The sequence below is a fragment of the Molothrus ater genome, chromosome 18 (assembly GCF_012460135.2).
Source record: "Molothrus ater isolate BHLD 08-10-18 breed brown headed cowbird chromosome 18, BPBGC_Mater_1.1, whole genome shotgun sequence".
Taxonomy (NCBI): Eukaryota; Metazoa; Chordata; class Aves; order Passeriformes; family Icteridae; genus Molothrus; species Molothrus ater.
The window spans coordinates 11,161,649-11,180,746 of record NC_050495.2 but is presented as its reverse complement, the minus strand read 5'-3'; the positions used below and the strand labels follow the sequence as shown (position 1 = coordinate 11,180,746).

At 43.4% G+C, this 19,098-nt stretch overlaps 1 protein-coding gene across 4 annotated transcripts in view; it reads right to left on the bottom strand.

Annotated features, from left to right (window-relative positions):
* The window catches only part of DEPDC5 (DEP domain containing 5, GATOR1 subcomplex subunit), a 43,041-nt gene that overhangs the window by 20,909 nt on the left and 3,034 nt on the right, over nucleotides 1-19,098 (bottom strand). For 2 of the 4 annotated variants that reach the window (XM_036392916.2, XM_036392919.2), the window contains exons 6-27: nucleotides 18,396-18,479; nucleotides 17,684-17,733; nucleotides 17,113-17,182; nucleotides 16,704-16,782; nucleotides 15,705-15,766; nucleotides 15,210-15,279; nucleotides 14,730-14,802; nucleotides 14,474-14,577; nucleotides 14,083-14,157; nucleotides 13,126-13,260; nucleotides 12,617-12,678; nucleotides 12,448-12,521; nucleotides 11,877-11,946; nucleotides 11,339-11,375; nucleotides 10,804-10,924; nucleotides 9,309-9,529; nucleotides 7,554-7,757; nucleotides 5,841-5,976; nucleotides 5,364-5,467; nucleotides 3,400-3,465; nucleotides 1,876-2,059; nucleotides 25-185 (exon numbers count right to left, since the gene is read on the bottom strand). In XM_036392916.2, coding sequence (XP_036248809.1) covers nucleotides 25-185; nucleotides 1,876-2,059; nucleotides 3,400-3,465; nucleotides 5,364-5,467; nucleotides 5,841-5,976; nucleotides 7,554-7,757; nucleotides 9,309-9,529; nucleotides 10,804-10,924; nucleotides 11,339-11,375; nucleotides 11,877-11,946; nucleotides 12,448-12,521; nucleotides 12,617-12,678; nucleotides 13,126-13,260; nucleotides 14,083-14,157; nucleotides 14,474-14,577; nucleotides 14,730-14,802; nucleotides 15,210-15,279; nucleotides 15,705-15,766; nucleotides 16,704-16,782; nucleotides 17,113-17,182; nucleotides 17,684-17,733; nucleotides 18,396-18,479 — 2,242 coding nt within the window. The remainder of the gene's footprint in view (nucleotides 1-24; nucleotides 186-1,875; nucleotides 2,060-3,399; nucleotides 3,466-5,363; nucleotides 5,468-5,840; nucleotides 5,977-7,553; nucleotides 7,758-9,308; nucleotides 9,530-10,803; nucleotides 10,925-11,338; nucleotides 11,376-11,876; nucleotides 11,947-12,447; nucleotides 12,522-12,616; nucleotides 12,679-13,125; nucleotides 13,261-14,082; nucleotides 14,158-14,473; nucleotides 14,578-14,729; nucleotides 14,803-15,209; nucleotides 15,280-15,704; nucleotides 15,767-16,703; nucleotides 16,783-17,112; nucleotides 17,183-17,683; nucleotides 17,734-18,395; nucleotides 18,480-19,098) is intronic. The other 2 variants (XM_036392917.2, XM_036392920.2) reach the window with 1 other exon arrangement.

Sequence of the window (19,098 nt, the reverse complement as noted above, 5' to 3'; positions counted from 1 at the left end):
GCAAAGGCTGGCCAGGTCACTCACCTCTGCTGTACAGGGGGCTGCTGCTGAGCGGGGGCGGCACGGCCGGGGCCGGCTTCTGCGGCTTGGACTGCACAATGATCTGATAGCCCTGCATGAGGCGCTGACAAATGAACTCCTCAAACACCTGCTGGGCTGTCATCTGCACTCCTTCCTCATCCCTCCTGGACACAAAGGTTAAGCAGAGCAGGATAAGGAAGCTGACCACACACCTTTTCTTAGCTCTGCTCTGGAGCCCTGTGCCTGGGAACACCTGCCTGTGGGAGCAGGAGGGAAAGGGGCACCTTTGGCACAGGGTGATGAGCTGTCTGGCAGTGTTTACTGCTGCCTTGGAAAGCAGTTTGGCAACCAATAACAAATTTGCCTACAGCAGTTGTGGAACAATAAATTCCCCAAAGATGACTTTTCCAGCACTTTGCAGGCAGCCTCAGGGCAGTTTGTACATGTTCAGGAGAGCTCAGAATGCCAGTGGGCAGCAATGCTCCAGCCTCTCCCACAGCGGGAAGTGGAGAGCAGGGAGGGGTTAGAGAACACATTCATCTTAGTGCAGCTCCTGCTCTGAACTCTGCCTTCCTACTGACATTTCCTTCAGGTGTTTCTTCATTAATCCTATTACTTCCTGTGTATTTCAACCACCCTGATTAATACTTTTGTTTTGCTCCCATAAAGCAGCAACACAGGCAGGTCTTTTGATGTCTTATAAGTTATGAAAAGACTGAAAAAAATTTAAGATAACGAGACTGCTTCAGTAAAAATCAAACTAACCCTATTAAAGAATATTTACCAGAGACCTCTGAGACAAGCAGAGAAGTTCTATTTGTCCAACTAATTCTGTTTTCCAACAAGATTCTTTAAACTAAATATCCTTTAGAGGGAGGATAAGCATCTTAAATACTGTGTCGACATGTATTTGCTCATTTAGTGCTTCCAAAACACTTGCTAGAAAGTAGATTAACAGAGATGATAGCTTGAATATTTTGACCAAAACACAACAGAAAAGAGACAAAAGTTTGCATCCAAACAATTTCTAACATCAAATCTACGGAGCACACCATACTGTCAGGTGGGAACATCAGAAAAGGTCCAAAGATATCACTGGAAAAAAATAATAAAAATGTAAGTATTCTGCTGCTCTGTTAGCAATCCATCATTCACTTGTGTTCCAGACTGCAAGGCAAGATGTATTCTATTACCATCTGTATGGCAGTTGCCTTTTGTCAAGTGGGCAGTTTTCCTTATCATTCCTCCCTTGGGAGGGGACATCTCCTGATAAGAGGCCATTGAGTGTCCCTGCATGGCTGATAAGAACTACAGCATCACACTGGGAGATGTGAGCCCAGAGGGAGGAGCCAAGCATTCCTACTCAGATATAATCTGGAGATTCAGCTTCTCCACTGGATTTCTCAGAGGAACAGCAGCTGCCTCTTCCACTGGATCTTCAGAGGAAGAGACTCCACCCTTTTCTACAGGATCCCTGCTCCAGCAGAACCACCCCTGATACTGCAGGAGGGCTGCAGCCACAATTCCAATGGGACTGTGCCAACACCCTGACCCACAGGGTGTCAGGTTGGGTTCTGACTCTGTCAGTATTGTTTTCATTTACTGCATTGTTTATTTTTTTCCCTATTAAAGAACTGTTATTTCCTGCTCCCATAGTTTTTGTTGCCTGAGAGCCCCTTAATTTAAAATTTACAGCAATTCGGAGGGGTGGGGAGGGTTTACATTCTCCATTTCAGGGCAGGCTCCTGCCTTCCTTAGCAGGCACCAGTCTTTCCAAACCAAGACAAGCTGGTGATCCTCTTCCATCACCTGCTCCTTAAGCACAGGACTGTACAGAGGAGGTGCTGGCCAAACCTGTCCATGTCAGCCTCGGGCAGCAGGTCGTAGCAGCCCTCGGTGTAGTCGTTCTGCAGGCTCTGGCGGTCGGGGAAGTAATCGGTGGTGAGGGGCAGGCAGGCAGGGGTGGTCAGGGACTTCCAGTCCACTCCAACTGTACAACAGAAGCCTGGCACTATGGGGGGAGCAGACAGCGTCAGAACTGCCTCGTTGTGTCATGGGGGAACACAAGGGGGACACGTGGGGTCACCCGTGCAGAAACAGGGTGCAGAGCAGGATGAAAGGAGTGCACGAAGAGGAGAGTTTAGAAGAATGAGAGATGAAAAACAGTTGGCATAAAGTCAACAGGGACAAAAAGGGGTGTGGAATGGGAAGGGAAAAAGAAAATAGGATGGGAAGAAGGGAGGGAGAGAAAGAGACAGAGTTTGTTAAACAATGCAGTGCACATGCTGATTCAATCCCATCATGCAAAAGGCATTCCAAGTTAATACATTTAATTTCCTCTTGATTGAAAGCTAGAGCTGACATAGCCACTGCTCTCCCAAAATTACAGCAAGTCAGATGCAGTTACTGATTATTAATAAACAGATCAACATTCCAAGTCTGAACAAGAAAATCAGACCAGTTTTGCATCCTAGACAACTGCAGAAGGAGCTGGAGAGGAGGAGAGAAAGAATGACAGACCAGCCTCTTTCTGGAATAGTACAACAGCAGAAAAGGGAGTATTTCCACAGTTATAAAAACAGAAGATATATCCAGAGGGGTGGGAAGACCAGAAAAATAGTAACTTGGGAAGCAATCTTTTCCCACACCCTTTCCTAGAGTTATGCTGCAGTTTTGAGATTACAGGGATGTAAAACTAGACATTAAAAAGGAAAAGCTAACTAGATTATACCAAATCATCAGCTCATTACATTCTGACCACTCACACTACTGCATTACATTCTGACCCAATTCAAACAATCTGTATCACCTACTGATGCTTAACTTCTTGTCATAAAGCTCCTACAGACAGAAATTTATTTTAGTATAAAACTGTTAACACCAATGGCAGGAACACTGCACAAAAAAGTAATGTATGACAGACTGCTACAAAGAAAATGCTTTCTTAAGCAGTGACACACTTGTTTCTCTAGGAAATGAAGGCAGATATTTCTCAGTAAATGGTACCAAATTCAGAAACTGACTGTACTAATTCTACTTCAGCAAGCTGGTACCAAACAAACTTTTCATACTGAGGGGCAGATAAGAGTTCAGCAGCTTTAACTTTTTGCAGAATAGTGTCTGGTAAGGAAAGAATTTCAGCTGTAACACAACAAACAGCTTCACATGTTCTTAAGAACTACAGAACTGCAACCACAGTGAGACAGTACAGGCAGATCCTGCAAATTACTGCAGGCCAAAATAAACCTCTGCCAAAAGCCAAGGAGGCTCCTCAGTTTCTTTCCTACCACCTCCTGATGCCTCTATATATGTACATGCCCTTTCCCTCCCCATCTTCCCACCTATGCAAACTCTCTTCCAAACCTTTCTCCTGCTTACTTGGATCTGGAGAATTAGAGACAGCATCTTCCAAGGAATCCTTGTTCTGAGTTTTGAGGTTCACCCCTACAAGAAAAAAATGGTTTTTATTTTAAGCAATTACGCACTTCTCTTGAATTTCAAATAAAAATAAATCAAAAGTGTGATGTTTTAAGATACAGAATTTCTCTGCATGGAAAATCCCAGGGTTCTGCACAGCAGAAAAAAAAACACTAAGCCAATTAATGAGGAGAAAATACATCTCGGATCAAACTTGAATATCTCACTAGAAGTGCTCAACAGCTAAAACCCAAACAAAACTCTCCTCCCCAAAAATAGTGAAACATCTTGAAAAGTAGATGCTATGAGCTCCTATAAACAGCTGGTGTGGCACACGAGAACAAAAAGAGTTGCTAAGGAGACAAGAAAAATTGCTGCCTTCAAAGCCTTTTATCAAAATAAAAATTTCAGTAAGCCTCCAAACATTTAAAGGGAACTATTGTTTAAAACTAGCTTAGGTAGATTTACCCAGGAAATTGGTATCAGCAGCACAGCTGTTCCCCTGTAAGAGCAAGGGTGGATATTTGCCACTGACAGTGCCGGTAACCCGCAGGGGAGCTGGCTCCGAGCGGCCTTCACCTTGCACCAGCTCCTCCTGCCATCTGCCATCCACACCGGGAACTGCAGCTGCAGCATCTCCCTCTCTGAGCTACCACCTCCACCTGCGGGGCACCAGCGACAGCGTCCCAAGGGAAATAGATGGGATCGTTTTCACCCTGAAGCTTGTGATGCACCAAACCATGCAGCAGAGCAGAACCAGACTCAATGAGAAATTTCTGTTAATTCCAAAAAACACAACTCCCCCATCAGAGTGCTTCATTTCATAGGTGACTCAAACCATCAGGGAGAACTCTCAGTCCAGGCACTGAGTACCCAGTATGGCCCCTACAGACAGGTGAGGGTCCACAGACACAAAGAAATTCCTAAATGCAAGCATGTTTATTGCCAGGCCATACTCTGCATTTACACTGTGCAAACTGCAGCCAGCTGAAATGCAGTTTAGCAATTGCAAAAACAAACAGAGCCTATCTGGAAGCCAGAAAATACCAAAAATGTAAAGCAAGAAAATTAAATGTAATCAGGAAAAATTCACAGAAGGCAGCAACAGAAAATAATTTTAAATGTTACTCTGTGAATACAAAATGAGGCACAAGAAAATTAAGTCTGCTAACTTCTTTACAGTGCAAGGCATAATGGAAAACAAAATTGTCTTAATCTAATGTAATTCAAAAGGGCAAATTTATTCTTAAAAAAACTCTTTAAATTGGTTTTGAGAAAAGAATGTCAAATTATTTTTGAGAAAATAAGTCTTGAATGCTGTAGTCCAAAAGTTCAACATTTTTCCAAGTGCCTAACTAAAATGCATATCTACAAAAGCAGAGGGTAGGTCACAAAAAACCAGACAACACAGCAGAATGTTTAATATGGCATGTTGTTCCATTTACAGGGCTGAAAAGAAATGTTGAGAGAATTTTCACTAATTCAGATGTCTGGGTAAGTTAAGGAACACAGAGGTAATCTTCAACTGAAAGTACAGACACATTATTTCTCTAAAGGATAACAGAAACGCCACCAAGAAAAAAAAGGCTTCTGAGCACCAGTGCATATTTAGTTATTCTTTGTGCCTGAACATCACTGCTCTGAGAGCTTATTATCAGTAAACAATGAGCATCTTTCTATAACAAACCTTGTAAGACACGTCTGGAAAAGTAGAGACACTGACCAATCAAACAAAACTAAACTAAAACCAACAAAGCAAGCCAAAGAACGACCATACACCAAGCAGTACAAGTAAGTGCACGAACAGATCACTGTTTTCCCTCTCTGGATTCCTCCTGCTCGGCCGTGCCTGTCCCCCCTGAGTCCCGCCCCATCCCCCGAGCGCTGGCCCGGCCCCGCCCCAGCCCCAGCCCCAGCCCCGTTACCTGCGCCGGGGCCGGCCCCCAGCCCGTTCCCGTTCCCGAACTCCTCCGTCCCGCCGAAGCTCAGGAAGGAGCCGCCATCCCCCGGATGCCGAGAGCTGCCGTGTCTGCAGAGAAACAAAGCAGCCTGTTCTGTACAGCCTTGCTCACTCGTGCCATCCCCTGCTTTTGGCAAAGTACCAGCGAGCCCTCAGCCCCTCTGCCTCAGCCCAGCCCGGGCTGGGAGCAAATCTTCCCTCGCTGATGTCTGCAGAGATGGAACGGCACAAGGGCAGCAGCACAGAGAAGGCCATGACAACATTCCATAAATGTCCTTACTGTTTGTTTGCCTCCAGCAGTAACCAAAGCACTGCCTTTGCAGGACAGCAAAGAACCAGCTACTCACATCCCCTCAGTAGAGAAATAAAGCTTAGCTGGTTATCTACAGACCTGATCTCATGGTCTACAAAGCCGACATTGAAGACTGAGCCAATGGCTCACCTGCCAGTTGCCTCATGGTAAGCCAGCTCCAGCAGCTCTGCAGAGGAATGCGTCAGGTCCTGCTGCCCACTGCCCTGCATTTCTGCCATATTCTGCCGGGTCTGATGATGGATCTGGATAGCTTCTCCTGAGGGACCTACACAGGTACAATTGGATCATTGATCACCACATCTACACCGATTCCTAAGTTTCTTCTCCCCTCTTTTGCCAACAGCACGAGCAATGAGAGCTAACGGACATTATGAAAGCATGTTCACAAAATCTTCAAAGCCTTGAACTTCTGCCATCTCCTCTGAAACAAGTGAAGCAAAATATTTTTGAAAACATTTTGGAGGGCCTACTTAAAAGGCATTAAACAATTATGCAAACAATTCAGCATCAGAAAATCAACCCGAATTGTAGTTACAATTCCCTTCAACAGGGTTATGAGTTAGGCTCCCTTCAACAGGAATTGTTCTGTACCTGCTGCTGCTTGTTTGCAAATAGAGCTATTTCCCAAAAGAGGATTGCTCTGGCCTGCACACTAATGAGTGCAGTGTGCAGAGCACTTTAATACCACAGAGCTCTCACTGGCTCTCTTGCTGTGCTAATCCTGGACAAGGATTACAAAGCCACAGCAGCCAGGTGTGCAGGGAGGCAGCTCACCCACGGGGAAGGTGTGCAGGGAGTGCGAAAAGTGCATATTATATGGCTCTACACAGATATTTACCATATCTATTTTGATGTATTGATTAATAGTGCTGTATTAACATTTTAATAATAAATGTAGTCTTGTAATTAAAAGGCAACTTTTGTAGTTAAAATAAGAACTATGTTAGTGGGATTTTTTAAGAAAGGAATGAGGCACTTGCACCAGACAGCAGCCCCAGGACACCTAAATCTTTCAGAAAAAAAGAATTTATTGCCCTCTTATCAGAAGAAATGAACTTCTTCCCGCCTCGAAGGTGCTGTTAGAATTAGAAGGAAGTTGATGATGACCAGACAGAATCCTGTGTTTGAATGGAATTTATGCATCATGGATGAGGTGTATGAATATGCAACGGGCTGTTGTTTTTGAGAGTTAATCCTTTGTTAACATGGGTCCTTTTTTGGGGTTGTGCTGCCCAGAAAAAGGTACCCAGACGTCTGTAACTCTTTGTCTTTATTGTCTCATATTGTCCTAATTTAAATTGTCCAAATTATTATTACTCTAATTGTATTACTATTTTTATAACCATTTTATTACTATTAAACTTTTAAAATTTTAAAAACAAGTGATTGGCGTTTTTCACAGGGAGGCAGCTCACCCACGGGGAAGGTGTGCAAGGAGGGAGCTCAGCCACGGGGAAGGGGTGCAATGAAGGAGGAGCTCACCCACGGGGAAGGTGTGCAATGAAGGAGGAGCTCACCCACGGGGAAGGTGTGCAATGAAGGAGCTCACCCACGGGGAAGGGGTGCAATGAAGGAGCTCACCCACGGGGAAGGGTGCAGTGAGGGAGCTCACCCATGGGGAAGGTGTGCAATGAAGGAGCTCACCCACGGGGAAGGTGTGCAAGGAGCGAGCTCACCCACGGGGAAGGGGTGCAGTGAGGGAGCTCACCCACGGGGAAGGGGTGCAATGAAGGAGCTCACCCACGGGGAAGGGGTGCAATGAAGGAGGAGCTCACCCACGGGGAAGGGGTGCAATGAAGGAGGAGCTCACCCACGGGGAAGGTGTGCAATGAAGGAGCTCACCCACGGGGAAGGTGTGCATCCAGCGCCTGCGGTTCGATGTCAGCTTCATGGGCATGCGGGACGGGGCGAAGGGGTTGATGAGGGCGCGCTGCGGCGCGTACCCGCCCGGGCGGATGTGCAGCAGGGACTCGGCGCTGCCCACGTGGAACCGCCCCGGGGCGCTGGAGTCGCGCTGCTGTGACTCCAACATGTTCTCAAGGAAATCTGCAAAACACAACCGAGCCACACAACTCAGCCTGAGACCCTGCAGGAGCCAAGCACAAGAGAATTAACGGCTCGGGGATATAAAGATTGCCCAGGGTAAGGGGAAATAAGGAGACCTAAAAAATAAGCAAGAGGAGAAGCTGAAAGCAATTCCTATCCTGCCTGAAAGTTACAATGGAAACAAGAACCCAGACAAGAAAAATCATTACTCCATCTGCCATTACAGCACTGCTATAAACTTCTACTAAATGAATCCATTAAGAAACCACTTGCTAAGCCAATTATGAAAGGCTACTCAGACCTTAGAGGATTCTTGAGAAATCAAAAGTCTGACATAACAGAAACTTCAGGATGAGTACCAAAGACACAGTAGAAGCCACAGCTGAGCCTTGTACACGTGTCTTTTCTGTAACATTCAGATCTGAGCACTGAAATCAGGGATTACTCCCAGAAGACATGGGACATGATCTCCACAGATACCAGTTAGTTGTCGCTATTCAGTGTGGAACAGAAGTGCAGTTATTTAGAAATAGGAGAGAAAAATGTACCAGATAGATAAGTAGCAATTACTCTGAGTACTCTGCCCAACAAGTGGAAATCCCAAAGAGAAGGGTCTCATTTACCATTCTATATTGTCAAATACAACACGTGAAAAACCTCAGTTTCTTTGACTCCTCCCTCCCTGCCAGTCCTAATCCACATACATCCTCATCCAGCTGAACACCTTCAGCTGGGTCACACAGCCTTCCTTCAAACTAAAGGAGTAACAGAAATACCAAAGAAAGAACAGAGTTGTATTAACTGACAGCAGGGGAAAACATGAATGGTAGATGTGATGTCACTCTCACTGTGTGAGAACAGCTCCACACCAGCAACTGCGATTCCTGAGACAGGATAAATATGGTAGCAGTGTCATACAGCATGGCATGAAAAAAACCATGAAGAGCCTTCAGGGAGAGAATTTTATAGAAGATGAAACAGTTGCAGGAGGAATACAATTTACCTAGAAATGAGCTGGGTTTGTGGAAGATACTGCATACTGTCTGAGAACAAAATTAAATTGGAAAGGAAGAAAAGAGGAGTACAAGCACTGCTAACACACTGAGACAGCTCAGCAGTACATTGTCAAAAGGAAGGATCCAGAAAGTGAGTCTTAATGACAACAAATCCCCATAGAGAAATTTTATAAGCAGGGGCCCCTAGGGCTCACTGCTAAGGCCAGTTCTCATTCAATAGATTATAGGTGACCTGGATAATACAAGTTCCTTGTGTATGTCCACACTTGCATGCAGGCACAGGAGAATAGTCAAGTACTAAAGAAGGCAATAGGCAAGGGAAAAGAGCAAATCAGTGTCAGGACACTTCTATTTAGGACAAGCTATTAAAAAAAAAGCAATGGAATTGGACAAGGATGACAAAGGGAGAATGCACACCCAGCTGCAGCTATGGAAGAGCTGTACCATGAGTGTCAATACAAGCACCATCTCCACCAACACAAACTTCCCCCTTCTCTCCCCACCAAAGGCGCCTTCCCACATGCCCCAGGCTGACCTCTGGTGCTGGTGTAGCCCAAGGAGCTGCTGACTTCACACTGGTGCAGGTGGGGCCGTGGGATCATCAGGATGTTGGAGATCTTGCCCAGGGAGCTGTCGTCAGAAGCCTGGCTCCTCACCTCCTCGGGGGGCAGCGCGCGGCCCTGCAGGGACGGGCTGCACGAGACGTCGTACGAGCTGGAGCTCTTCCTGGTGCGGCTCTCCCGCTCCCGCACCGACCTGCTCACGGGATGGCAGCAAACAGACGTCAAGGCCAGGGTAGCAGGGCCCTGGCACAGGCTCAAGGCCTGCAAAAGACTCAGTGCTCAGCAGGTGAACTCAAGAAGAGCATTACAGGGAAGCCACCACTATCTTTTTTGACTGCTTGGGTAATTTATACTTCTGTGCATCACACAACACAAGAACACTGGAACATTTCCAGCACAAGGGCTGTGAAAGGACCTGCTCAGCTCCCTCTGCAATCCTACAGACCTGGCAGAGATGTGGCCGAGCCTAGAGACCTCAGCCCACAGTGACAGAACCACGTAGCTATAGGGAAACTCCTTGGAATTATGAACTGTTTAAATTGTGCTGGTATCTTTCAGCATGTGTGGCCACATTCCTCTTCACAGAGAAAAGCAGGGCACAACTTCCCAAGGATATCTTCTGGGATTCTCATTCTCTGAACCTCAGAGAAAGAAAAACCAATTCTTATCTCAATTGCTGCTCCTCTTGTTGTTCACAAGTGGAATGCATTGTGGAAGATTGTTTACCTGAAGGGAATTGGTAATTGGTAACAGGATTCTGGTGTGAGTGTTTTGATTCATTGACCAATTGAATCCCTGTGTGTGTCAGGACTATTGGATGACAGTCACCAGATTCTGTGCAGTTGAGTGGGGTGCTTGTGCAGATTCAGTTAAGATGTAGTGTAATATAGTATAATAAAGTAATTAATTAGCCTCTGATACCAATGGAGTCCTCCTTGTCATTTTCTCCCTTTGCTGGGGCTGCCCTGATTTACTATAAGCATGGGTTCCTACAGGCTGCTCAAATGAACAGACAAAAGGACATGGAATAGTTGAGAACCTGCACTCAGCTTTTCTGCTTCTTCTCTCATTCAGACAAGCATCATTTTCAGGGAGGATTCCTCACCACTCTGTTCACCAGTTACTAACCAGTGCACTGAACAACCTATTTCTACAACCCTGTGCAAGTCTAATGTGCAAATACTTCCTTAACCCCCTTGAAAAGTCTGCTAGATAGACTAACTTTATTCCACTTCAAACAAAATGAAAGATTTAAAGAAAAATAGATTTATGCTTTTTCCTAGATCCCACCCACTATTTTAGAAGTAAAACACCAGACAACCAGCCATGAAGATCAGACAGAGATGAAGCTTTTTGTTCAACTGTGAGCATGTGGAGACCAATTCTCTTTGTATTTCTCCAAGTGTTTTCTGTATCAAGCACCATAACATGGCTACTCCAGAAGCAGGGCACTCCCAAGCCTCTCACCTGAAAGTGGCGCAGCGCTGGGCTCTGGCTGGGCCCGGCAGTCTGAACACCTGGGCATCGTAGCCATCATAATCCACCTGGATGGGCAAGGCATTCTCAGCATCCTTTGGAGCTCCTAATGCTGAAATAAAAGTCATACAGCACTGGAACATCTTTCAACAATGTTCAAGGTCGGCAAGGCAGAGTATCCACCTCCCACCCCCAAGGAAAGTATCTATTCCAGAAGAAATCCCAAAGTGTCATGAGCAGAGCAGCTGCAGCAGCTCAATTATCAAAGGTGGTGCCTCAGGCTGGCTGAGGCCATAATGTCTTTCCCCCATACATCCTAAACACTAAATTAATAATTGCCAAAAAGTCAACTGGCACATGCACATTAGCATCCCAAATAACAAATGTGGGAAATACTCAAATATGAGTTTGATGGTTTTCTGTAACAATTGTGCCTTCCTTGGGCTGAAGTGTCATTGTCTTCCTGCAGGTCTTGGTTAGTTTTGGGAGTGAGTGGGACAGATCATTCCAGAACAGAATTACTTACAGGCATCACGATTATTTTTTGCTTTCTCTGTCAGTGGCTGGAGGATCCCACAAAGGAAGTGTGAAGTGATCAAAAAAACAAACAAGAAAGAAAAAAAAAAGAGCAACAAAAGACAGAGGGGAGGGAATCAGTCAGCATTTTCTAAAGAAACATCCCCAGTGTGACCAAGCAGACAAAGTTTAGCTTGCTGACTCAGTGAGACAGCCAGACAGTTTCAGAAATATTAAATACTGATACTTTCCACAGACCTGTGTGAAAAGCACAATGTTCAACACCCTTCTTCCTCTCCATACAGTTCTTTGTTACAGAACGAAACTAATTTTTATGGTGGCTAAAACATTTCTCACCCAGTTTAACTTAGGAAGGAAAGACCTACAAACTGCCTCTCATTCACAATCCCCACAACAAACCTTGCAGCTTTGCTTTCACAGCCTTTGAACACAAAAACTTAGTTCCAGCTGTTGGAATACTTGTGATGCTTGATTGAGAAGAGCTATGGGACAAGCTAGTAAGAAAATAGAAGTCAGAAAATTCCCACCTTCCTTCCTGCCAGCTTGATCCGTGGAGTGAAGCTGTTACACAGGAGTTGGCTTTTGGATGTGTAGAAACTGAAAGAAAAAAAAGTGTGGCTTTAAGAACTCAACACAGTTGGTGTGCTACACAGTAAGCAGACCAGGAACCTGGGTCAGCTATTGAATAAAGGGATACCTTTCTGTGCATAAAAAAAGTGTGGAAAACACTGAAGGATGGTTGAAAGAAGCTACTCTTTGCCTAATGACAGGGCTTTGATACTTACACAGCCTCAGTCTAGACACTTCTTAATATGCTTAGCACCTGTATTGCTCAGTTCATTTTCTCTTTCTACAGAAAGACATCCATTGCTACTGTGCCATTTACATAACTCTTCCTGATTTACACAACTGCAGTGATTCACACCAGCTGTTTGAAAACCCTGTCAGGTTGCATTAATGCCCAGAGTTCTGCAAGAATAATGTAATATTTCCTTTGCTTCACAAGGAAAGCAGAGGAGATAAGAAAGAGAATTCAAGAGATTATGAAGAGTAAAGCAAAGCAGAAGTGTTTAGCAAAAGCTGATAGAATTCACCTACCTATGATTTATCCAGTGTGGGATATTGTAGTCATCACCCATTCGTGAGTCACCAGGGCCACAACGATTATGGAGCTGCAAGAGTAATTGAGAAGCAACTACCTGTACCCAGCCAGTCACAAAATGAGTAACACTTGTAGCAGGAACAAGGGAAGGGAAAGCACCCTTACCTTAAAGAGTGGGACAGCATGCAAGGGTTGCTCTCCCATGCACACCAAATCCACACCTATCCCTGTAAAGAGACAAGAGTAGGGTTCAGCTATCCAAGCAGGACTGATATGCTAAGACAAAACAGATTACCAATCTGAACTGAAGACCCAATGTGTATTCACATCATGTTATAAGAGGCAATAATACTGAAAAATGCTAGTTAATGGTCCCATGGTATGGCTACAAACCAACAGTACCTGTGGGGATACCAGAAATTATTTTCCTAAACTAATGCAACTTGTGCCAGATTATCCTTTAAGAGAAAGGTTTGCACAGAGAGGTGAAGTTCTCTGTCACAAACAAAAGAAACTAAATGCCTGTAAGCACTCTGAAAATCTGCTCATTTCAATACCCAGTGCAGACACAAGTCTTGCAGCTAAGGACACAGCACACAGCTTACAGCAGATACTTTTTCACAGCCAGAAGCAGCTGGGTTTGCCTGCAGAGAGGCAGAGGCAGAGTTATTTACCGTTGTCAATCATGCGCTGCTTGGTGAGGATCATGAGCAGCCGATCCACCTCGAACACCCCCACGCCGGGCGTGATCACCACCGACATCTGCCCCGTGCGGTCGAAGTTGCGGTTGATGTAATGCTTGTCAAACACTGCCACAGAGAAATGGAGGGTTTGTGAGGGTCCCCAGGACAAGGGGGAGATGAGCAATGTGACTCCATGCTCTCAGAAGGCTGATTTATTATTATATATTATATATTTTATATATTAATTACATTATTTTATGTGTTATAGGATACGTTATATGTTATGTGTTATGTTGTATTGTGTTACATGTGTTATATATGTTATGTTGTATTGTGTTACATGTGTTATATATGTTATGTTGTGTCATATGTTATATGTTATGTTGTGTTATATATGTTGTGTCATGTGGTATATGTTACATTGTGTCATGTGTTATGCGTTTTATGTTATATGTTATGTTATATGTTTTATGTTATGTTTTGTTTCATGTTATGTGTGGTGTGGTGTTATAAGAATACTATACTAAAACTATACTAAAGAAAGAGAAGGATACAGACAGAAGGCTTAACAAGAATGAATAATAAAAACTCGTGACTCCTCAGAGGCTCGACACAGCTGGCTGTGATTGGCCATTAAGTAAAAACAATTCACATGTTGGATAAACAATCTCCAGACCACATTCCAAAGCAGCAAAACAGGAGAAGCTGAGGCTTCTCAGCTTCCCAGGAGAAAATCCTGGGCAAAGAGAATTTTTCAGAAAATATGACAGTGACAAGAAAGCAGCAATACTGTCAGAACACCCTGGATGTTTCTTTTCAGAGAAAGGCAGGTGACCCCCTAATATTCCCCTCCTCTTCATAGTGTTAAGGAAGAAGTAACCTAAGTCCACAGCCATTTAATGGCAGCTGTTTTAATGGTTGTATTTTTACCCATTGCCTGTAACTTACCATTGAAGGAAAGGTTTATAGCCTCCAGGTAGTTCCCTTGTGCTGAGGTAGAATTGTAACCTGAAGGAAAGCCCTCTGGAAAAGTATTCAGATGGGAAAAATCCAAATCATTATTCCTGTATACTAGCTTTATATAATAAAAAACCCACAGAAAATTACACCTGTACTAAATACTATTGGTTCAAAAATGTAAATGGCAAAATGTAAATGGTAAAATTGATGTTATTAAGTTCCACAGAAAAACTGAGGCAAATTGCCGAGCCAGGAGAGCACTAAGTAGCATGACACCAGACTCCAACTAAACATGGATAGTTCACTGAAAAGCTAAATAATTTTTTTAAAAAAGAGGAGAGAACAAAGGATAAAAGCAGGGAAAGGAAGATTCTTGTACCTGCTTGCTCGAGTCGTACCAACACAGGATACTGGATGAAAAGCTTTTTAATGGTCACAAGCAAGGAGGTCCACTCCTCCCGCCTCTCATTCTGCACTACAACTCTAGAGAAAACACAGCCTGATGAGGCCCAGGAAAGAAGCTATGAGGGGAAATGAGAGGGATGAACAAACGATAAAGAATTGCACAAAAGGGTGCATTGGGTTGCACACACAGTGTGGGACAAGAGGTGAAAAGAACTGGGAGGAAAACATACTTGTAAAAATCTTCATAAAATCTTCCCTCGTGATCCTGCCGAATTGATGCACGATGTGTTTCAGGAAACTCATCTGAAATGGAAGGAAAAACACATCTTATCTTATGCTCTTCTATAGAAATGACTAATCTTTTCCAGCAAAAACTGTTATTTCCAGTAAAAATAAACAACTAAAAAAACAACAAAAAGCCTCCAGCAAGCAAACTAAAAAGAAATATCAGACCTCCTATACAATAAAAAACTGCTTTTAAACCAATATGACAGCTTGAGTATGATGAGGAAAATTTGCAGCACTCTTCTGTGTAAGGTCTTGACTGCAGTACTTTCATAACAATGGCTGTGTACCTACTGTGCTTGGTAGAGAATACTTTGAAAATGGCAATTAAAAAAAGAGAAAAAAGTCCCTGTCAGCCTGTGACCAACTTTCAAGAGACAAGATCGGTTTAAAAATGGAAACATGAAAATAGAGAATTTGCATACCTATAGATTTTGCTTCATAAAATGTTCTCGAAAATAGAACCACTGTCACTTCATGGCTGCAATTCTTCTCCTGTCCAGGAAGAACAAATGCAAAAAGAGAATATGAAAACTCACATTTGGTAGAAAGTTGTGTATATACACATAGTAACAGCCTTTCTTCCCTCATAGCTAGAAGCAAAGGTAACTAACAAAACCTAGATTGTTGCATTAATGGATCTGCAGGAGTGCTCCATCAGCCTCTCTGAAATAACAAATGGTCTGTCCTGCAGATTCTGTGCTGCTTGGCCATATCACATTTACCAGGAGCACTCTCCACCAGTCTCTAAAGAAGCTCCTCTCTGTAATTGCCAAGATTTTTGTTAAGAAAACAGACAGTTGACACAGTTTGTTTATACCCACAGCAATTTGATATTCTGATGTGTTACTGTTCAGAGAGATGCCCCTAACAATTACAGAAAAATAAAAAACTAAAACTGAACTCAGTCAACTATTTACCTTCCATTTTGTGAAGAGGTCAGCAAGGAAACCATTCACAGCTTTCTCAAAGTATAGATCCCCTGCAAAATAAAAATCTCCCAAGCATCAGATAACAATAGTTACTTCATCTATAGAAGTTAGATATGGGGCATATCTAAACCTAAGATTCTAGGACAATTATAATTATTAAATCTCGAGCAGCTGTGTGCATAATAAAGGGCAATATCACTAAGATAAGATGGTAAAAAGATTAAAAAGCATGACTGTTTTATGAAGAAAAGATTTAAAAGCATCATTTTTTTCAGAGGATGCAAACATAAGACAATGCCAGAAGGATCAGACCTTTAATTCCTTTTTCCAACACGTTGGCAGCATGCTGTGAAAGCATCTGTACTGTGTTTTAGGCAGAAAATGCTCAACTGATCCCCTGCTCTGATTTGAATAGTTGCCCAGTTCCATATGCCTAAACACATGGTCAAAGGAAGTGGCAAGAGGTTTGCTAAAGAATTAAGCCAGAAAAAAACCAGGATGACAACAGAGAAGTGACTCATTCTTAATGCCTAAAGCTGTAATACTTCCAGCTGAAGCTACCAACTTCAACCTGGGCTAAGGCAGGTTTCACTTCCTCAAGAAGCCAATGTCTAGAGAAATATAGAACATCAAGGTCCTCTTTGCACAGGACTTCCACACATTTCTGGCTTCAGGATTGACAAACTTGCACCTGCCCCCATCACCCAACATGTTCATTTCCATAGAAAACCTTTCCAGTGCTCACAGTGATTTCATGGCTGACATAGATAATGGTACCCAGGCTCTACAGGGACAGGAGGAGGATGGCACAGACAGGGACAGAAATGGGTGGCACTGCAAGGAATGATCTAAGGAAACACCACAGCACACCCTGGAGCACTGCTTAGGCTAAAGGCAGGATATTTTAGCTTGCTGGTAGTAGCAGAAAAAAATAGCAGGGGCAGAAAGGACAGCTGTGACCAGCCACAGCCACAGTTCCCTACATACCATAAATATCAAAATCCCACATCTCACAGCTCATCTGGATAAAAATGTAAACCATGGCAGAAGTGGAGCGGAAGACCACCTGCAAAGGAAGGCAAGACCTCATTTAAAACCAAGTACATTCATTAGAAGGCCCAAATGAAGAGGTCAACTACACAGCAACTCATCCAACTCTGGCATCACAGGGACATTCCTCTCTGACAAGCTGGCATTTCCCCTCTAACAAGTCATTCCTAGCAGAGCTGAAGTTCAATAATGATTCATTGTCCTGAACTTATTGCCATTCTTCACCTCACAACACAGCCAATTCCAATGGTCCACACAAATCTGCAGGCAAGGCAGAATTACAAAAATCCTGGCAGGAAAGGAAAAGAAGGGAAAAACTGCTTTCCCCTGTTTCCTGAACTCTTACCCGGGTGTCTTCACTGATGTATCCACAAGTGACTTTCTCACTCTTTACCCACAGTTCACCTGCCTGGGCTCTGAAAGAAAAGTTCAGAATATTTGAATATGAAGATTGGAGAATCAGTATTTGAGCAAGTAAGAGATGTAACCAAATCTGCAGTCAAGGATGGACTTATTTGGTTAAAACCTGATGTTTAACCCAAAGTATGTCAAAGAGCCATTTCCCTCTGCATTTGCACATTTCCTGGTCCCTGTGTCACCCCAAAAGCAACTGAAGTAATCTCCTCTGAACTATTAGTACAGCTTAGGAAGGGGAGTAAATATTCAAAGAGATAAAAATAAAATTATTTGGCCTCCATCAGAGGCCACAAGTGTAGCTGGCTGCCCTACTATTAGTTTCTTTTACCCCAAACCAGATAGAAGCCTTCCCCCACCCCATGGTGCAGACAGAAATCTGTAGATGAGTGAGGGAACAATGAAACATGGAGGAGTTTTCAGAGAAGAGTCTCCAGTTGGATACTTAAAAATTATGAAGTTAAAGCAGTAAGTAACAGTAAGCCCTCAGAGGAGACACTGACCTGATACCTGCAAATTCAACTTTTTGGGTGACATATGCACATGTGCTGACCTAGGAAAGAAGAGTTACAGGTGTTAGAAGAAGAGCAGGCTCAAAGTGAGAAGAACAATGTACATAAAACCCACTGGCACTCAAACATGATTTTTATGACAGAAGTCACAAAACCCATTCAGTGTAGTTACAAGTAATAGCTCAGCCTACAGAACCTCTGTAATAGACACAGAAAATCACTTTTAACACAGATCAGCTCTAACTGGGATCATTTGCCTAATTCACTGCACTTAGAGGAACTAAAGACTGCACTTCAAAGATGCAGGCAGAAGATGTTCTAATAGCTGCTTATTAAGTGGTACTCTCAGGGAGGGGACACTTCAGCACACTTCTACTTGAAAAACATTTGGATTCAATTCCTTCCAAATGTAGCAATCATTAAAATTCAGAACATAAGCAAAAAAACTCTCTACAGCATTTTTAATGCCCAAGGCAGTAATCAGAATTATACCAGTGGAGTAGGAAAGGATGGGATTTGTTTTTCTGCAACATTTACACCCATTTCTCCAACTCTGATGTGCCACTCAAAGCACAAAGTCCTCAGGAGCTGTAGGCACTGTCTTTGGCTCTCTGCATTTTGCAAAGCACTTCTTTTCTTTCTCAGCAAGCAAAAGCTAAGGGTTCATCACCTGCACCCTGCCCAAGGGCAGCAGGGGCCTTACCAAACTCTTCTTCAGCCTCCACATATCCCCACGCCCAATGTACTGATCTTTAAATGTCAGCTCCACCAAGTCCAAGGTCACCTCCTGGGAAATGGATGAAAAACACTGCTCAGATTTTAGTGGGTGTTTTTAAGTAGGGCACACCAATCTGTTCATTTAATAACCAAATGTTACAAGAGGGGCCATTCAAAAGCAAGTCAATGTCCCTAAAACTGCAAGATAAAGGGGAAGCCCATACAAATAAATAACAAAGTTGTGCATGTACCTCAACTACTGTGAGCTGCAATCATTGCTCAGTGTGATCAGAAAAAGCCCAAGGAATGAATCTGTACTGTAAGTCTAGTGCACATTGGAAGCTGAAATAAATTATTGCCATTGTTGATGACATTAAGGAAACCTCATTTCCTGCAGACTTTTGTGTTGTGCAGAATGTAAGTTCTGACTGCAGCTCTTTAAATAGTTGGAACATTTACAGGAAATGCCTCTCTTTAAGAGGCTCTGTGGTACCAAATAAAGCAAATCCAGGCCATGGCTCTTCTTTTGACTAGGCTACTTTCTGCTTTTCTTTATTGTGCCTGGTTCTCATGAATTTCTGAAATTTAAATATATGTGAAAATATCTACATTTCTCCCAAGCTCTGTTGAAGCAGAATCATAGAGTTCAAAAAGAGAACAGAGATTGTAGGGAGAGAAGAGACACATAA